At 37.7% G+C, this 18,883-nt stretch overlaps 1 protein-coding gene across 1 annotated transcript in view; it reads right to left on the bottom strand.

The window, feature by feature from the left end:
• Positions 1 to 17,672, bottom strand: part of ANO3 (anoctamin 3) — a 223,808-nt gene extending 206,136 nt beyond the window's left edge. The window contains exon 1 of the mRNA XM_076343847.1: positions 17,519 to 17,672. Coding sequence (XP_076199962.1) covers positions 17,519 to 17,672 — 154 coding nt within the window. The remainder of the gene's footprint in view (positions 1 to 17,518) is intronic.
• Positions 17,673 to 18,883: the final 1,211 nt, after the last annotated feature.

Below are 18,883 nucleotides of genomic sequence, written 5' to 3'. Positions count from 1 at the left end.
CTTAATACAAAAACCTATATTCCCTCTCTGAGCGAGGATATCAGTTTCATTTCTCCCTCTTAGACTCTGCTTGGCTTGGACGTTGCATAGCTAGCTAGTCCAAACTTGGCCTTCTGGAAAATGCTGTGTTTGTACCACAGATAAGCTGAGTATGAAACTCACTGTTCCAAGATTTCAAGGAAGCAAAGGCCGAGCTTTTGTTTCTTGTAACAACACTCTTTTCATACAAAGAAATGAATCAATGATACTGCAAACAGAAATAAAAACAGGCAAAGCACATTTTACCCAGTACTTATTGATCTGTATTGTCATATTTCAAGGTACAGATCTTCCATCATGTCAATTAAGTAGAAAGGGAGTCAGAAAGTTTAGTGATAGAGGAACACACAAGGTGAAAAGAAATTAGCCATGAAGCTGTGCCTATGTTGATCATTTTTACGTTCTGCAGAAAGATTGCATGTTAAGAACAGAGGCTGAATGTCTCAGAACCACCATATTAGCACAGTCATTTCTGGTAAAGTAAATCAAAGAGAGATTCCAGCATCTAAAAAAAAAAGGAATTTATGACAATATATTTCATTAGCTAAGAGACACAATGCGGATTTATTTTTAATGATTGATTCCAGAGTCTATCTGTCAGTGACAATCACATCACAGGCTCATTTCTTTACGGAGAGTGTGGATTCATGTTTTCAGTGTTGAAGATGTGCTGCTTCATCATCAGTAGACCTTTCTCACCACTCTCTGGCTTTTGTCCTAAAAAGTCCACATTGAGCTACCAAATTCAGCCAGGGGAAAATTCTGCATTCTGCCTGAGTAAATTTGCCACAGTTTGATAAGAAAAAAGAAAAGAAAGGAAAAAAAAAAGGAAAAAAGTTAACTTTTGATCTAAATCTTATTTTTAAAAAATACAGAGACCATGTCTATAACTTCATGTATAGTGCAACTGTAAGACCACTCTTGCCATGTTAAGAAAATACTGGAAACCCTAGTCTCAATACCAGTCAATTCTGATAATTGGATTACTAGAAATTGTGCAAACAATACTGGTTTTGTACACCATCCCAAACACTACCAATTACTCTGCCTGTCTGATTTTAGGAAGTAAAATAATGCCAAAGGACACACTGAGAAACCAACTTGTGATACGTCAGTGCCTACAGGTACACAAAGCAAACCTTGAAGACATCAACATAAAATAAAAGGAATTTCAGCATTTCAGATGTTGACAGAGGATTGCAAACCGAATGCAATGCCTCCACAATCATGCTCTTCCTGTTATATATGTGAAAACAGTAACAAATGTAGAGCTTATCAGTAGCCCAGAAACAGCATGAAAGAGGCCAAATGGGAAAGGTTGAAGAGTAAACAAGGAAGTCAAAACTTAAGGTCCAGTTGTTTCCTAGCCTCAGTTGGCACAAAGCCTCCCAGTTTCCGTGGAAGCTCTCCTATTTGAATGCTGTGTCAAATTTAATCGTCATGAAAGAAGCTGTGGTCACATCTACTAATGGTTTCTAAGAAATGTGAGAATATAGGAATAACAGTACTATCACAGCAGCCTTGGTTCAGTGCACTGTGTAAAAGGAAAGCTGTGCTCACACAGAGCCCTAGTCATTTCAGGGTATGGTTGCAGAAGTAACAAATCCTTCAACTTTCGCCTATTTTTTAGCTAAGCCAACTCCAGTCCAAGTTGTCAGCTTTTACATATTACACCTGGTTCTCCAGCGTTCTTCAAAAGCAAAGTTAGTTATAGAAGGGCGTAACCTTCTAATGTAGTAGTTTTTAACATAAATCATGTAAATAACTATGCTACACGTCAAACCAGATACTATGAAAAATAGCTTTCACAAATGAATATGATGAATATGATTTAACAATTACCTTTTAGTGTTTAATTAGATGATACTCATACATCAACAGTTAAGTCTGATGATTTTCCTTATAAGTACTAACTTATAAGCTAAATAAATGTATTAAACAGTCCAGAAGCAGTAAAGATGAAGAAATATCGTGTCACATCTTAGTCACTAACTCTGTTCTTTGTATGCAGCATCCAGTTTCTGTGGTAAAGGCCATCTGAGGGAATTCTGTGGAGCAGAGACACCTTTGTTTTGCTGTACTACTGAATGTCTAGTTTTTTGTCCAAAGATTTGCTAACATATACTGCAGCATTACCACATAGTTCCTGTACATTCAGGATCCTGATACCGTGATACTAGGAAACACTCCTCATTAACACAGATGCAAAGACAAAAAATCCAAAGCCCACATTACTCGCTGCAAAAGTGTCACTGAATCTGATAAAATTTAAGATAAGTTCTGAAATGCAACATGTACATCACAGAAGTGATTTATATCAAGGTTTCTTATCTAAGTAAAAACTACAGTTGTATGTTCAATCTGCAAAAGGCTGGTAAAGTAATTAAAAAATGCCATTGTCTTAAACGGTATTTTGCAAATCCTCATCCTTTTCCTAGGCTAGAATTGCAAAGGCATTTATAATGAAAAAGTGTCAAGAACCACAAAAATTCAATTAACACACTGCTGGTGAAAGTCCTTATTAATGGTAATTGTTAACCAGTTCTCTTCCCTGAAAACCCATTAACTACTGATTTTCTAACAGAGGGATTTTTTTATACTTTTGTAAAAAAAAAAAAAAGCTTTAATCCAGAAATATCCATATTCTGTGATTAAAGGACGTAATTTTCACTATTTATTTCCATACAACAAAGCCTTCGTGAAAGAAGTGGTCAAACTTCTTGAGATGACTAAGCTTACAATTCTTCCCACTACACCTTGCGATGCTTAATTTTATCTGCACATATTGAAACACTATTATCAGATTTTAGCCTAAGCATATGCTAAAAGAGCATGGCCAAGTTAAAATTCACCTTCAGAATTTCTCAATAATTTAACCTTTTTGACATCTTGTCCAACTATCCACATTTAAAGACTAAGTTCTGATAATTACTTATTGTGTGACTCTGCGTAAGGTTTGACTGTCATTTTTTGTCGGAATTAAAGTTTCAGGAAGGAATAATCAACAAAGGAACTTTAAATTCAAGGTGTAGCGTATTTGTAGTATACCGATGCTGTGCACCTACTATCTACTGGAGAATGTTTTAAGCATTAACTGACATTTGAGTCAACAGGACTGCAGTTTCAGCTTACATTGTACCCCCATGTTGTGCTGCAGCTACCCGAGGCTGACACTGAGGAATGCAGACTGAGGCCCAGGGTTTCTTAAACAAGCAGCCTCAGAGCCAGTGCTGGTGTGTGCCAGTGCAGAGGGGGAAAACAAAGAACTTTGTGCAGTCAGGCCGCTCAGTATCACTTTCATAGGAAAATTTAGATACGCGACACAGTGCCAAAGAGAAGTGCAAGAGCTTTAGGCAGCACTGGGTACTACGCTGTGGTGTTAGCAAAGTGCTGCCCAAGATGACTACTCACACAGCAGCAATTTCAGGAGGAAAGTCTTCTCCCATGACATGCAAATATCAATATGAGTTATTTGTACTCCTGCTTGGAGTCTTGGTCCTTTGGAGAATTTTTTTTAAAGTTATAAAATATGTCAAAACGTAATTCATACTGTAATGGCAAGAGGAAAATATGAGACAATAGTAGGATTCCACTTTTGGGAACAAAATTATCAGCTTGACTCTAAACACTCAAACCCTTGATTTGTTATAAACATTTCTTCCAAAACCTATTTGGATTTCTTAAGAGAGCTCTGTACAGTAGCTTTTGTTCACATCTAATCATCATCTTCAGTGTGAGGAACGAAAGCACATTTGGAGCTGATTTGGACACTGGGAGCTTTGTTAGAGAATAGAGGAAAGGAGTTGGCTTGTTGGTAGTTGCTTTGTATGGAAAATATACTATTGGATGGAAAGTCCTTAAAAACTTTGCAGCCTCGTTAACAGGTTAATGACAGTTATTTCAAGTTTTTAAACATTATTGGGATCACATTTCCTAATATTAATTGTACCTGTAATCATAGAATCATTAAGGTTGGAAAAGACCTCAAAGATCATCAAGTCCAGCCATCAACCCAACACCACCACCCACTAAACCATGTCCCCAAGTGCCTCATCTACACGTCTTTTAAATACCTCCAGGGATGGGGACTCCACCACTTCCCTGGGCAGCCTGTTCCAATGTTTCACCACTCTTTCAGTAAAGAAATTTTATGAAAGGAAACTTCTGGTCAGCGGTCTACTCAGGTAGTCTGACAGAAAGTAGCTGCTCTAATATGTTATAAAAAAATCCCAGTGCTTTACTAATAAAAGCTGGTGTTGCAGAACAAGCCTGCATAACGTTTGCTAATTAACTAACAAGATGGTGTGTTCTTTCATGTGTTCGAACAGCATATTTAGGGCTTTTTCTCCTACTTTAGAAAAAAAGATGAACATGAGAAAACTTTTGCCCTGCTGCCCTGCACAGCGGCAGAGAGAAATAGTCCCATGGAATCATTAAACTTGTGGCATTATCATCAGAACTATTTTTGGAGAATGGTTTGAACAAAGCTAACAAGCCAACTTGGAATGTGTGGTAGCTTCATATTTGTAACATTCATCTGGTTTTTATATCCCTTATTTTTAAATATCTTCTCAAAAGGCGAGAGGGAACATTCGGGCGTATGATTATGTCTCACTTGCCGTTACAAATCCAAAGCCTGGATCGCACCCACACCTTTGTTTCACTTGCACATGGCAAGCGTGGCAGCGAACAAAGGAGCGCTGACAGCGCCAAGTGGTCGCCTTCCCAATCTGTTCTCAAAGAAGTCAACATATGTATATATGCACTGTGAGTTGTTCCAGGTTTTAACAAGATCTCAAAATCACCACATAAAGTGCTTCGAAAAGCACATTGCCACGAGCTTGGCACATCCAAGAGATTCCTTGGTTCTCTCCCTCATCTTTTCAGGAGAAACAGCTAAAACATTTTTTCACTCTAAGCCGTTAGTTACAAATTCATTTCTGCAGAGCTATCTGCAAGCATTACTCCAAGCAAATCAATTTGCATTTCTATAAAAATACCCATCAAGTAAAAATCTTTCTTTGAAACTCACTTAAACTGTTCCTTTGCAATAGCTAAAGTTGCTTTATGATTTTTTTTTTTAACAGGAAGATTAATGCTTGAAGTATAGCAATATGAGTAAATGACCACTTTATTGCACCAAAAGCTTTATCTGATGAAGGAGGAACAGTGGAATCCTCTTTGTACGCATCCTCACTTCCTCCAAGAGACTTCTCACAAGAGTTTCGCTATATGATTCAGACAAGACAACTTTTATGCTCACAGTTGAACTTCCCTGTGGTGATATTTTACAGGATTAAAAATTATGTATGTCTGCATTACAAGTTTGAGGTAAATGCCCCAGCTGAAGCAAACAGGTGTAATTCTGTGAATGAATGGCTGTTCTCAGCTTTACAGCAGCAGCAAACCTTGCCCTTATTGTGCCTACTTTTAAAATTGGAAAGATAAAGGATAACACACTTACCACTTCGAAATCAAAATGGCACTCAAACTCCAATACTGGCCTTCTCTTTGGATTTAACAGAGCATATCCTGATTCCATGTATATTTTTGCCATTTTATGAAAAGAGATTACCAATACCTTAAAAATATCTTTCCTGTCTAGAAGTAGAAAGTGTTATATTTTATTCTTGCTGAAGTACATCCAGTAAGCTTTATAAGGCATGCCAAATTAATAATATAACTGGGAAAAATTGAAAAATACATTCACTATTTATTTATTTTTTTAAAAACCCAAAGCAGCTCTATAGAGTTTATGGCTCACCAGCTCCTTCATGGTCTTGGGCACATCAGTCAGGACCTATTTTTCCAGAAATGTTAAGTGGACCCATAGCTGTGCAAAATGAGAAGGAGCTTTAGTGTTTGATTCTTTTTTTTTTTTTTTAATCGAGGCTCCTCAATCTCTTCACATCTCATTTTTCAAAAAATTGCCTAAATAATAACAGAGAAAATTCCTTATTACTGGAGATATTCAAATTTACATAGAAGGTGTACATCATATCAGACCTTGTGTAGTTTTGTCAACTGCACTCACAAAAAATGCCTAGAAATATCAACTTCAAACTCTCCTTATTTTAGTTCTCTTCTTCAAAGAAAGTATATATTAAAAATAAAATTTTGTAGACTTTTAAAAAAAAGGAGAGAATAAATTTTTTTTTAAAGATGATTAAGATAGAAAAGGAAAGCATGAAAGAAGTGGAAATAATTAACGTCAGTAGGATCATGCCATTGGCACCAGCAGAGAAAGTCACAAAGCGTCTTATTAATGAGATAAGCCAGAGTATTGAAAGAGTGGGGTGAGAAAAGTTAAGGTACTGAAAGTACCTGAAGGCTCAACAATTGGTTTTAAGAAAGGAACTGAAGATAGATGTTTAAAGTGTGTGATATACCTGGAAAAAGTTGTCACTCCAAAAGTGAGAGGTGTAAATGAATGAGTGAGAAAACAGATGCTAAAAATAAAAAATAGACATGCAATGTGAAGTGCAAAGTCACAAGTGAGATGAAATCAAATCAAGAATGTTGATGGACAGGTGAGAAAAGTTACCTTTGTGCAAAGGTCAGGGAAAAAGTTAGGAATTTGAGCAGAGAGGAAGACTGTTTCAAGCGCTCTGTATTGAGTAAATCAAAAGGGAGAGGAGGATATGTTCTGGTCATGAAGAAGAATGAGAGTAACGGACCTTGTGAAACTCTGAAAAATATGAGCTACGCAGAAAAAAAGGAATCACCATTGGTGCCAAAATGTGAATACAAGATTATGAGTCAAATTCCTAATGTTAGTTATGAGGGTTTTCAGTGAAAACCGTGAGATGATCCGTTCTAGAGGGTCTTTCCCCCCGCCACTCATTTAAGCACACTTTATCCCAGTTTTGAACTAGCTAAAAGCGGTGGTTTGGGAACTTCTGTCTCCAGTGACTAAACTCTGCATTTATGAATTTGAAGATTGATTTTTCTCAAGCTGAGTGCCATACCTCCTGCAGGACTTCAGTGCTGCTTAGTCAGATCAAGTGGCAGGATATCCCTGAGGAGGTACTGGAAATATGGCCAACAGGATGCTTTCCTGTTCTCCTTTCCTCTGAAACAACAGATACTGATCGCTGCCAGAAATAGGATACCAAACAAGGTAGACCTGAGTCTGTATGGGAATTCCTATAAGTCCTATGAAGGACAGAAAAGCATAACAGTTCCCCCCAGAGTTCCCAAATCTTTCGTGCTTTGCTTTTCCCAGCAAAGCAAAGAAGATCAGAAGTAAAGCCTATGAAGATCAAAATTATAACATTAGGAAACAAGGTTTTCTAAAAATAAAAGTAATACTTGTCACAAATAAGTCCACTGTAACAGATACTATGAAGAGAAAGGGTAGAACATGGAGAAAATGCGTTGTATTAAAATTTGTGAATTTTGAGGATGACAAAATGTCTATAAATGGCACACCTATTTGTACCTCTTTGGACGGCCCTCACTATTTCCTTCCTGAGGTAAGTGAACAAGTCAGTAGTATATCCTGCGTGAAAAGTGTGTACAAAACTCTGTTCTTCCAGAAATGAAGGAAAAAGATATTAAAAAATCCACATTTGTTACATCATTTAGTTAAACTAGTCAGAGAACAAGGCCAAGTCACTCTCAGGAAGAATAAGATGTCAACATTTGGAATAAACTTCATTCAACTTAGTTTGGATCATCCTTGACTTCTGAAGATTTATGTTCTCCTTGGGTTTTTATAAACAAAAATAAAAAGGGCACATAAATATACACAGACACAGAGTTCCTCAATCCTGAATGACTGAATCTTTTGTCTGTCTTTGACAGAAAGAAAATATATCAGTGCTACCCAGAATACATTTGCTATTTTTACTACTGTTTTATTTCTAAAATAACATTAAGTTTTGTCAATAGAAGTGAGCAGCAGCAATCAGCACCTCATACTAGGCATTCCGCAGAACCCCAAGGAGCAGCCAGCTCAAGCATCGTAGCAAAACTAGGCTTCTCTTTCCGTAGTTCTTTGTTTTCTCAGAGACAACTTCCAGAGTCCGTGCATTTTTCAAGACAGTCATTTTAGAAAACCCACAGATGAATATAATTATACTCTGAATTGATGTACGTTAGAAATTGCCTTTCCAAAAGACTGGCTGTAATCCAATCTTTAGTCTGTCAAAATGCCATTGAATAAAAAAAGCCGTTTTGGCTTGGCAAGGCCTACAGGGCAAGATTCTCTATTCATTAATTTTTGCCTCTTTAAAGCTGCACTAACGCAGCTTGCCTTAGTGAGGATCCTGGAAGAGAAACCGTGCAGACCTTTTATGTCTCATCCTTTGGCAAAATAGAATCAGACAGCAGGAATCTGGAGCATAAATCTATGACATAGCAACATAAGATTTTGATTGTGGTTCACTTCAATTATTCATTAGCTTCCTTGTTCAGGTTCAGCAGAATGTTGTTGGGGTGAAGGAAAGACTGAGTAAATGAACACCCCTACAAGAGTGTTTTCCTTGAATATTTTATCACCTTTTCTTGCAGAATTGAAAACTTCTGAATGGGAAGAGATATGGAGTGTCAAAATCAAAATATTTGGAATATAAAAGGCAAAGATATACCAAGATGAGATGAGAAAAAGCTTGCACTATGGACTGACTCAAGTTATTTTAGCGACTTTGTGGAATTCTGGTATTTAGTCCTTTCTAGATGCCTAGGTAGGGAAAGCAGAAATCTGTTTTTACCTCTTATTCACAGTCACAGTGCCATGCACAGTATGATAACTGCCAGCAAACTTTGTATCCATAATGACTGACAATTAATTGACCTGTTATTCTTTATCCTGGAAGGAAAAGAATGGGAGAAAACAAAGAAATTAAGGAAAGGAGTATTTAAACCAGAAGAAAACCTTGCTGGTAAATGTAAGTAAGAGAGAATTTCCTTTCTAAAAGGAAGCCTGAGAAAATCCTTTGTTTCAAAATATGCAAGAAAAAGGCACTGCAGAAATTAGCTCGCACTTTAGGACTCAGGTAAGACTGATATAGCTCATCTTCAACATACATCATTCTGTTCCTTCAAATGAAATTCACTAAATGTATTTTACTATCTTTCTTGTTAGCAACATTCTGAAATAATTAATATTAGTAGCTGACTATAATGTGAATTTTCATAAAGCACACTGCATTACAGCGCAAAACAGAAGTACAGCAGCAAAATAAGGAAGGTATGGCTTACTTAAAAGATTTATAATACGTGATGTAATTTAGGATGCTATTTTGAAGCGCTGTCTATTTCATTCTGATACAGAAAAGAACATATGTATTTTAGAAATAGTGACCTTAAATAGTCAATCCAAGCATTAAAACAGAAACCTGAGGCTAATTCTCTTTACAAAATATATACAGCCAGAGAGGTTTGGCATAATTGCTCTGGCTCAAGAGATTGATGTGTTTGGATCTGAGTGACTTCACCATGCCCCCCACCAAAGGCAGGAGCACAAATACGATAAAGATCTAAATAATTACTAATAATTTTACATATATAAATACATAATTCCTAAAGATACCATCTCAATTTATTATTTTACAAGGAAACCAGCACATTTTAGGATTGAGACTAATAGGCAGCCAAATTCTTTCTTACCATGTGCTTTTGGAAAAACACACTTGTCTCTTCCAGCACCACTCAAAACTATTTCTATTTATAACATTCAGCTGCCTGCACAGATAACTCTGTGTATAATTCTCTCTCTCCCATGATGTCCCTTCTAAATATTACTAAACTTGTGTTTTCAGGAAGTGTTGTTGTTGTTTTTTATAAATCAGATTAACTTAGGTCATATTACAATACTAATATAAATATCACAAAGGTCTAGAAAATCTGCAGGAGTTTCTATATATTTATGATGGTGTAACAGAAACCCAAATATGGGTTGTTTTATTAACACAAAAGAAAGAAACAACCCTAAGCAATACCTTATAGACCATGTACTAAATGACATCATTTGTTTCCTCATTGCATACTGTCTAGACACAGTCATCAAATCTTATAGTAAAGTCTGTGTTCAAACATGGAATACAAATGTATTCTGCATCACCAGCGGAGCATCCTTCTTCGCTTACCATCCGTTATCGATACGTGGCCATCAGTCCACTCTGCTTACAACACTCACAACCTTCAGGCTTGTTCTTTTAAAACATGGTGTTATAATAGCATATAGAGACATATCCCCAGACTTAAATTTTTAAGAAATCTTAGATACCTCAGTGATCTCCCCATCCACAGTGAGTCATCTTGCATCCTATATTATACTGGACACCTGTTTGTCAATTTATGCTCATTATTCAAGGAAAAAAGACTTCAACATAGACACTCACTTCTTCTAACTCAAATACAAGTGTTTCATTTCTGTATTCAGACTTTGCAGGTGTAAGACATACTGTGCTATAGGAAGGCTGTTCAGACTTGACTCTCGCTCCCATTTTTTGACCTTTGTTACCAAGTCTGCACTGATCTGTTTTGTAGGTATTAACTTCACCTTTCAAATCAGGGAAAAATTTAGTAATATCTGTGAGGGCAGCATATTCTTTGTGTAGACATACTTCATCTATTGCTACTGAGGGAATTTGGGAAATAAAATCCATGATTATAAATCATTAGAGCGTCTTTACTCAGAGTTAGTTGACCTTCCCCACTCTCAAATAGAAAGTAAATAGCTCATTAAAGGAAGGAAGAGCACAGAAGAGAAATGATGCCTCTGGGAAAAATTAAATTTCTATATCCAGCTTAGTTTCCATTTATTGTAACTATGTGAGGATAGAATTCATAACCACCAGGGGCAGAGGTGAACACCTCAGTACATTAGGCTTCTTCGTGACCTCTGAATTATTGATTAGCTACAGGCTTATTTTATGTATTATTAATGAAATTTTGGTACAGAGGTGTGCTGGTTTTGGCTGGGGTAGAGTTAATTTTCTTCACAGCAGCTGGTATGGGGCTGTGTTTTGGATTTGTGCTGGAAACAGTGTTGACAACACAGGGATGTTTTGGTTATTGCTGAGCAGTGCTGACACAGAGTCAAGGCCTTTTCTGCTTCTCACCCCACCCCACCAGCGAGCAGGCTGGGGGGGCACAAGGAGTTGGGAGGGGACACGGCTGGGACAGCTGACCCCAACTGACCAAAGGGATATCCCACACCATACGACAACATGCTCAGCATATAAATCTGTGGAAGAAGAAGGAAGGGGGGATGTTTGGAGTGGTGGCATTTTGTCTTCCCAATTGATGGTTACGCGTGATGGAGCCCTGCTTTCCTGGAGATGGCTGAACACCTGCCTGCCGATGGGAAGTAGTGAATGAATTCCTTGTCTTGTTTCGCTTGCCTGTGTGGCTTTTGCTTTACCTATTAAACCATCTTTATCTCAACCCACGAGTTTTCTCACTTTTACCCTTCCAATTCTCTCCCCCCCATCCCACCAGGGGCAAGTGAGCAAGTGGCTGTGTGGTGCTTAGTTGCTGGCTGGGGTTAAGTCACGACAAGAGGGTAGGGCCAAAGAGAGAAAGATCTTCCAGTTGTAGCTCGTAGTACATCTTTAGGCTCAATAGCAAAAAGACTGACTCTTGCTAGTACTAAAGTCTCAGCTCGACTGAAGATATACTACCTAACTTTGAGTCCCAGCCTCCACGCACGTATGAACAAATACAGTTTCTACACCCTTTCCCTCCCCTTGCAATCACCACACAAGATGTCTACTTCATTTTCAAAATGGGCAGCATTTTACTTATGGTGATTTGGACATAGCAAAGTCTGCCTCCAAGGTAAAGTTAGGATTAAAAATAATGTTATCCGTCAGAAATAATGAAACATTCTGCTGCACTGAGGTTAGGAGACTGCTAATAACTTCTATTTCTGCTTTACTGCTGAATTAATTATGTTTCTTGGTGGCTTTCAATTAAATGTTGGCTTGACATGGCATAACAAGTAGAAGGATTATTTCTGAATATTGATCTTCCTGACAGGAGTCTCTCAATTGCTTCTTGAAATGACAGACAAATGCGTTTCTTGACCTTTTGTTTTATAAGAGAAAATGGAAGAGGAAAGTAGAAAAATAGCACTTAATCTTTGTGCAAAGATTACTTTGTTAGGTTTGTTTACGTCAAGTAAACACAGTTTCAAAAATTACTTTAGTGTAGGTGTTTCAAGTCCTGATTCTGCCTTGCACTGCAGCTTCCTACAGAGCTCACTTGAACACGGGGACTTCAGCTGGATTGTAACCGTGAGACACAATTTCCTGTTTATAGTGTCTGCTCCCTTCTTGTTTTTACTATGTGATCCTAGTGTGAGTAAGTAAGGCAAATTGGTGGTGTGGTACAGATTTATGCACAAAGCTACAACTTATTTATTCAGTTCCCTGGATATTGTGATGCAGCCATGATTGAAGCATTTCTCAAAATTTAAATGAGGAGAAAGAGAAAATTTCATTCAGCAGTTAAACTACCTTCTAAAGTTTATAAATAAGAAACACCGGTTTAGCAGTTTTTCAGTAAGCAGAAGTATTTTGATGTTTCAGGAATGATAGAAATATATTCAGTTAAGGGATGTTCACGTAGGGCTTCTCAACCGAAAAAACCTCAAGGAAAAGCTCAAGATTATTTCGGATTTTCTCCCGAGTAAAATTCCTGTTCAATATTTCCATTTCAATAACGGAAATGCTCTTTTTTGAAGACAATGCTCCACCACTTTGCATTCTACTTTCATCCGATATCACAAAGTACCTAATTTTATTCCTCTGTGATGTGACACTCCCATAAAGCTGTGATATGTGCATTGTGAAAAGTTTTTTGGAGGAGGTGATGTAGCAAGATGTCTAGACGGGTTGCTGAGAGGGATAACAGCAAGCACTCAGAGCTCAGTCTCCTCCTGCATCTTGGAAAGGAAAAGAGGGACAGATAGCTGTAGGGAAATTTGCTAAATTATTGTCCTTTTCATCATATTTGTTCTGGTGGCAAATGAGGACAAGCTTTGTTCATCCTTTCTTCTTAACCCCCACACGTTCTGATATCTAGAAAGGGACCTCATTTTATGTTGGTGAAACTCAAACCACCCCCTCTGCTCTTCTAACTCCCAAAAGGCTCTTCTACCCCTCAAGCTCTGCTAAAATAGAAAAATACAGTTATTACCTCTCTCTCTATACACCTACTACATTGAAGGTCTTGAACACAAAATACTAAACACTTGAAAGTATTTACTCAGTTACATCATCTTCACCCAATAGCTCCCATCTTCCTCTCCCTGAGCACCCTGTTAGCCCGTGTTGTTTGTGCCACATGGATCAAAGCATTTTGCAGGAATGTGTCCTTAATTTTTTAACCCTTTTTAGTTGCTACCAGTTTAATACTTCATTTTGTTCCTTTTATACCCTCATACAGCATATGGGTGATTTCTAATATATAAATAGACCAGCAGTAAAAATAACTTCTGAAACATAGCAACTATTCTCTGGAAAATAACTTTCACATCCCTTCCCCTAAAGTCTCATCAGTAAAACAGCCACAAAAAAGGCAGAAAAAAATTTGTTTCTCTAACCTTGTGCCATTCTACCAAAAGTCACAGCGTCAAATCTGTGTGATTTAGTGCATATCTCATTTCAGGAAGGTTCGAGTGCTGTACTCTGACCCCACCACTACAAGTTACGCTACTAAGACCTTACTTATGGCTCATGCTTTTTTTTTTAATATATATTTTTAAGAGGTTTCTTTATTCTTGATCAAGAGGTACCTGGACCAAACCACCTCTAGGAACATATTAGAGAATTTATGTGGAGAAATGTTTCCGAGTATGATTTGTCTTATAGCTGTAAAACAAAGATTATCTCCAAGAGGAGATAAAGGCCATTATTGTAGGTTGAATGTTTTCTGTCATTGCCAGGCTAATAAGAGATGAAGCAGAACAGCACCTATCAGGGATAATAAGGTTTAAATCTGCACAAATATTTACAGCTGGAATATTCAGATTAGCTTTGCTTCCTATGAGAAATCTGAACTGCAAATACACCAGGCCCTGGAGGAAATTCTACCCTGGCAAATACAACAGAGATCTGGTCCTATATTTCTGTATCATGAATAGCCTTGTGTTGCCCACTGGTGAGGACAAATTACTGTAGCTGTGACACTGGCATTCATGTTATCATATAGTATTAAAAATTATTCTTTGCAGGATAAGTAGCATATAAATCAAAATAAGCTTTATTTTCTTAAAGATAGCTTGGCATCTCTAAAAACCCATCAACCCCACATTATCCACTGTGTCTACAAGAATCACTGCTCCACTCAAACTTTCACCTGGAATCCGGGTAACCCGAGTGCTGTGGAAACCAACATTGGTCATTGATCTGTTCACGAAGCATTTGCCGACCAAGCTTGGTCACGCGTTTCAGGATTTCATCTTTTGAAACAATGTCTCAATATCACACTGATATACTCCCAAAGATTTCAATAATGCTCTCGTGGAAAAAGTTTGCATTCTATACACAGACTGTTGATTTAACAATACTGTTCTTATTCTAGTGTTATTACTCTCTGCAATATATTCTGATATATCTGCAAATCCCAAATAAATATACCTCAGGATTGGTACTTGCATCAGAATTGAAAACAGAGTGATATACGGGAAGTTAAGCTTATTTATAATAACATTCTTTCTCATTTAACGAGAGAGGTGTAGGAAAGCAGTTTAACATTTACGTCCTATTGCAATGGGTTTGGTTAAAGCAGGAACAAAATAAAAATATGGTTAATATTTTTCAGTCCCAGCAATGTTTCTGTTTTCTATTCCAAGAACACCAGACTATTTCAGGATACCACTTTACTTTGTCAGAGTATTCACTTTTCTATATTTGCCCTGTTAGGTGTTATGTTTAAAATTAACACATCAGTACTACAAGAAGAAAAGTTTTTCTTAAGTGATAATCTCTCTATATTGAATTCTCTGCTTTATATACAAAATATCATAGTACAAACACAGCACAATAAATTTTAAACAATAAACTTCTCGTAACACAACTGAGTATGTGGACAGCAGATTAAACAGAAGAAAAAGGACATGTTCTTCTCTGTTGCTGCTTTTTTGTAGGTTCACACTGAGTACTTATATTTTCATAGCTTATGTGCCTTATACTACCATTCGTTGCTGATTGGAGTGATTTTAGTGGAGAGTTCTTTAAATTTTCTTTAAAAACATTGGAAATCTAAAAAAGCATTGAGCCAAAATGTAAGATTCCCAAGGCTGCAACTGCAGAGGGTGGAGTCCTATGGGGCAGAGGAGCCAACACTAGCAAAACTCAGTGCAGCACCCTGATGTAGGATGTTGATTTCATGGAAGATTTTCATACTCTCATTGCTCTCTGAAAAAACTAAACTCTAAGAGCAAAATTTCAGTTACTTCCCATAGCTCAAAGTTTTCATTTTGGCTATGAAACATCGTTGTTGGGAAATAGTCTACTCATGAAGAAATAGGGTCTATCATTTTAGTATAAGCAAAAGCTGTTTATTTTTACCAATAGCCATGGCTGAGCAAGTAGAAGTTCCTTTTAGGAAATGACATGTGGAAGCCAAATAGGACTTGTTTACATTGTTCCATTCAGACTTCAGCCAACCCAACGCAACACTAGAAACTACAAAGGGCTTGCTTACTTTAAACACTGGTAAAATAAATATACCAAGGAAAATTTTAGAAGGCAAAAGATGAGATAGCATTTGCTTTAAGTCATCATTTATAAAACCCAAAAGTACTGAGACAATGTACCAGCATTTATTTGATTCTTCCCCTGATGCAAAAAACACAGAAGAAGAAAATCTTCAAACTCTGACAACACATTTGTCAAAGATGCTTGCTAGCACTGTCCCTGCTTTAGGAATAGCAAACAGTGTTTGCAACAAAAGTTTGCAAGACATAATCCTTTTAAAAAGAAAATAATTATATTTTTCCAAATGGAAGAAGCCCAACAAGGAGATTTGATTTTTTAATATCTCTTTCCTGCAGAACTCTGAATAGTATAGTTCCACAAAAAATGTACTGCTCATGCTGAAAGTTCATTTTACTCTTGATCTCCTGGGTAGGCTAGAACAGGTTACTCTGACGTTTAGGGAACATAACAAAGTATATCAGCTAGCACAGGCATAAATTCTTTAGTGGCACTTCTTTGGGGTAGGAGAAGTAATTTTGAAGTTATTTTATAGGATCCCAGGGGAACAGACAGACATGTGATTCTTGACCTTGCAAAAACCTGCTAACGTACAAGACAAACTTTCAAAAGCGCATCTACTGAGAAAACTCTGTTTTACAAAAGTTAGTGAAGGCTTTACAGGAAGTAAAATTAGAAAATTTCTATTAGGGAAAGCACAGGCTATCTGGTTTTCTTGCAAAAGAATAGATAGCATGACATCCCAACCATTTGACCATTTTAATGTGTAAGAACTGAATTTATAAGTAAAAAAAATGTTCCAAGAGTTTGTTGGAGTGAAAAATACCAAAGTTTTGTTTACATATTCACCTACTTTAGCCAAGTGAAAGGTGCAGTCTTCCACTGCAGGTTGGTCGTCCTGTCACAGGATAAAGTGTCACTTATATTCAAATATTCTCCATTTCTCTTGTTTGTGCTTTGTTCCGAGAGTCTCAAGCAAGTGAAAACACGATCAAAATCAAGTTATCCCTTGGGAGTTGTGCAAGTCAAAATACATACGTAGTCCACAAGAAATCAGAGTAGTCATTCTTAAAAGGTATTGCGCCTAGATGAACAACCATCCAATAATTTTGATGGCTTTAAGAGCATAACTGAGATTCCATTGATTAACTGCAGATGCTTCCCCTTGGTTATATTAGACAATCCAAGGCAGCTACATTCTGTATTTTTCATGACTATGAATTTTCAGAGAAATTAAAGTTTCATAATGCTTATTTAATTGACATTTTTGGGGACCTATTCTAGCTATATGTAACACCTGACACAAAATAAAAACAAATGAGCCACACTGGTCATGATAAAACCCCAACCTTACAGCATATGCAGTTGCCTCTTTACAAGCCCTGGTGTGATAAAAAAATACCAGAGGCAAGCAGAAGAGGAGCCACAGTGCTAGAGAGCACAGCTTATATACACACCTTGCAAAGCCTAGTACCAGAGCAGCTGCTGAGGCTGCTCTAACTTACACAACAAACTATGTCATCTGCTACAGAAAGCTCATCTTCCAGGCAATGTAAAGGTAACAGTCTCCTGGGCTCTTCTTCCAGCAGTACCCTAATGTGCTAGTGTTCAGGAGACGCTGAATTATTTTTTTAAACAGACTTATGTTCTACCCTTTATCTAAAGTAAAAATGACTCCATATATTGCATGCATGTGACGGCAACAAATCCTATGTTTTCCTCATTGGGTCTTACAGTTTACTTGCAACATGTTACATGAGTAAATAGACACAGATTTGAGGAAATAGTTTATATAAATGCATGCTTACCAGCTGGTGCAGAACGCGAGCAGTGAAGTTGAAAACCGTGATAATCGGCACACGATTCACTGAATTTGCCTTCCTTAAAATCTGACTTGGAATCTTTTTTGCTCTCAGTCGCATCTGAAGAAAGCTTATCCAGTTCAATTATCACAGCTGACATTGTAAAATAGTCTCAGTGTAACTCAAAATAAAAACAAAGCTGAACAAAAGCAGCAGCCACTTTAAGTTCAGCTTCCCCAAACTTGCAATCTGGGAAAAATAACTTCCTATCACAAAAAAAGTATTTCCCCGAACCGTGATAGTGCAAAATGTTTTTAAGTCAATGACTGAGAAACTGTATTTCCTTGAAGCTGTTCTTCCAGCTCTGCAGCATTTGCTAAATATTGCAGCTCTTCTCTAAGGTAGAAAAGTGTTACTTTAAAAAGTTCTTCTGTTCTTGTAGTGACAACAATATTATGGCATATCTGTGTAGCTGCTACAAAAATAGCAAGGATAAGTGGAGACATCTGTATGTCTGCTAAGTTGTGGACTTACTAACTTTGTTTTAAGAGTCCAATTCACATTTTGTTACCCACTGGTCCAGCTGGGAGGGGCTAAGCAATACCAATGGAAACAAGTGCATCCCGCACGCCAGCCCAGCAGCGAGCCTGGCAGCGGCACAGTGGAAGTTACTCGTGCCACAGTTCTGTTTCCTCGGTGAACACTCAGGTCTTTGTCTGGAATGTGTGCAGCAAGATAAATGACCACAGGCTACATCGTTCCTTGAAACCAAGTAAGAAACGGCTCTCGGTTCTTTTGTTTATTATTTTAGAGCCTCGATTCTAAAAAGTTTCTTTCTAGGGAAAACAATTTTAGTACTGCTAAGGAAACCGGTTTAATCCTTTAAGCTTTTTTTTTTTTTTTCTTAAATTTTCCTTTCCTTAGATGCAAGTAAACCTCAACAGAACTCAAGACAAGGAAATGAGCCGTTTCTTTCCAGCCTCTGTCCCACCAACCAGCCGGAGAGTGCAGTAAGCAGTGCCAAGAGAGTCACCCACTGGCGACGGTGGGAAACGACAGGACAGCCGCGAAACGCCCGCAGGGAGCCGGGCAGGGGAGGTGATGCTCGGGGGAGGCACCCCGGGTTGGGAGGCCTGTGAGTGCACTGCCGACTCGGAATTTCCCTTAAGAACAGCAGAGCTGACAAAGCATGAATTGTCATTTATGACAACGTCATTTATGAAAGCGTATCACGTGAGTTTTCAGTAGGAAAATTGCCAAGCCTTAGCTAGAGAAAAGGTGATATGGTGATGTGTCAGCTATTAGCTCCCCTATCACTTTCTTAGCTTCTCCTTGCTCCTCTTTTGGGAAAGAGGAGTAAATAATGCAAGA

The sequence above is a fragment of the Aptenodytes patagonicus genome, chromosome 7 (assembly GCF_965638725.1).
Source record: "Aptenodytes patagonicus chromosome 7, bAptPat1.pri.cur, whole genome shotgun sequence".
Lineage (NCBI taxonomy): Eukaryota > Metazoa > Chordata > Aves > Sphenisciformes > Spheniscidae > Aptenodytes > Aptenodytes patagonicus.
Note: the sequence above shows the minus strand (reverse complement) of the source record. Positions and strands in the feature narration are given on the sequence as shown.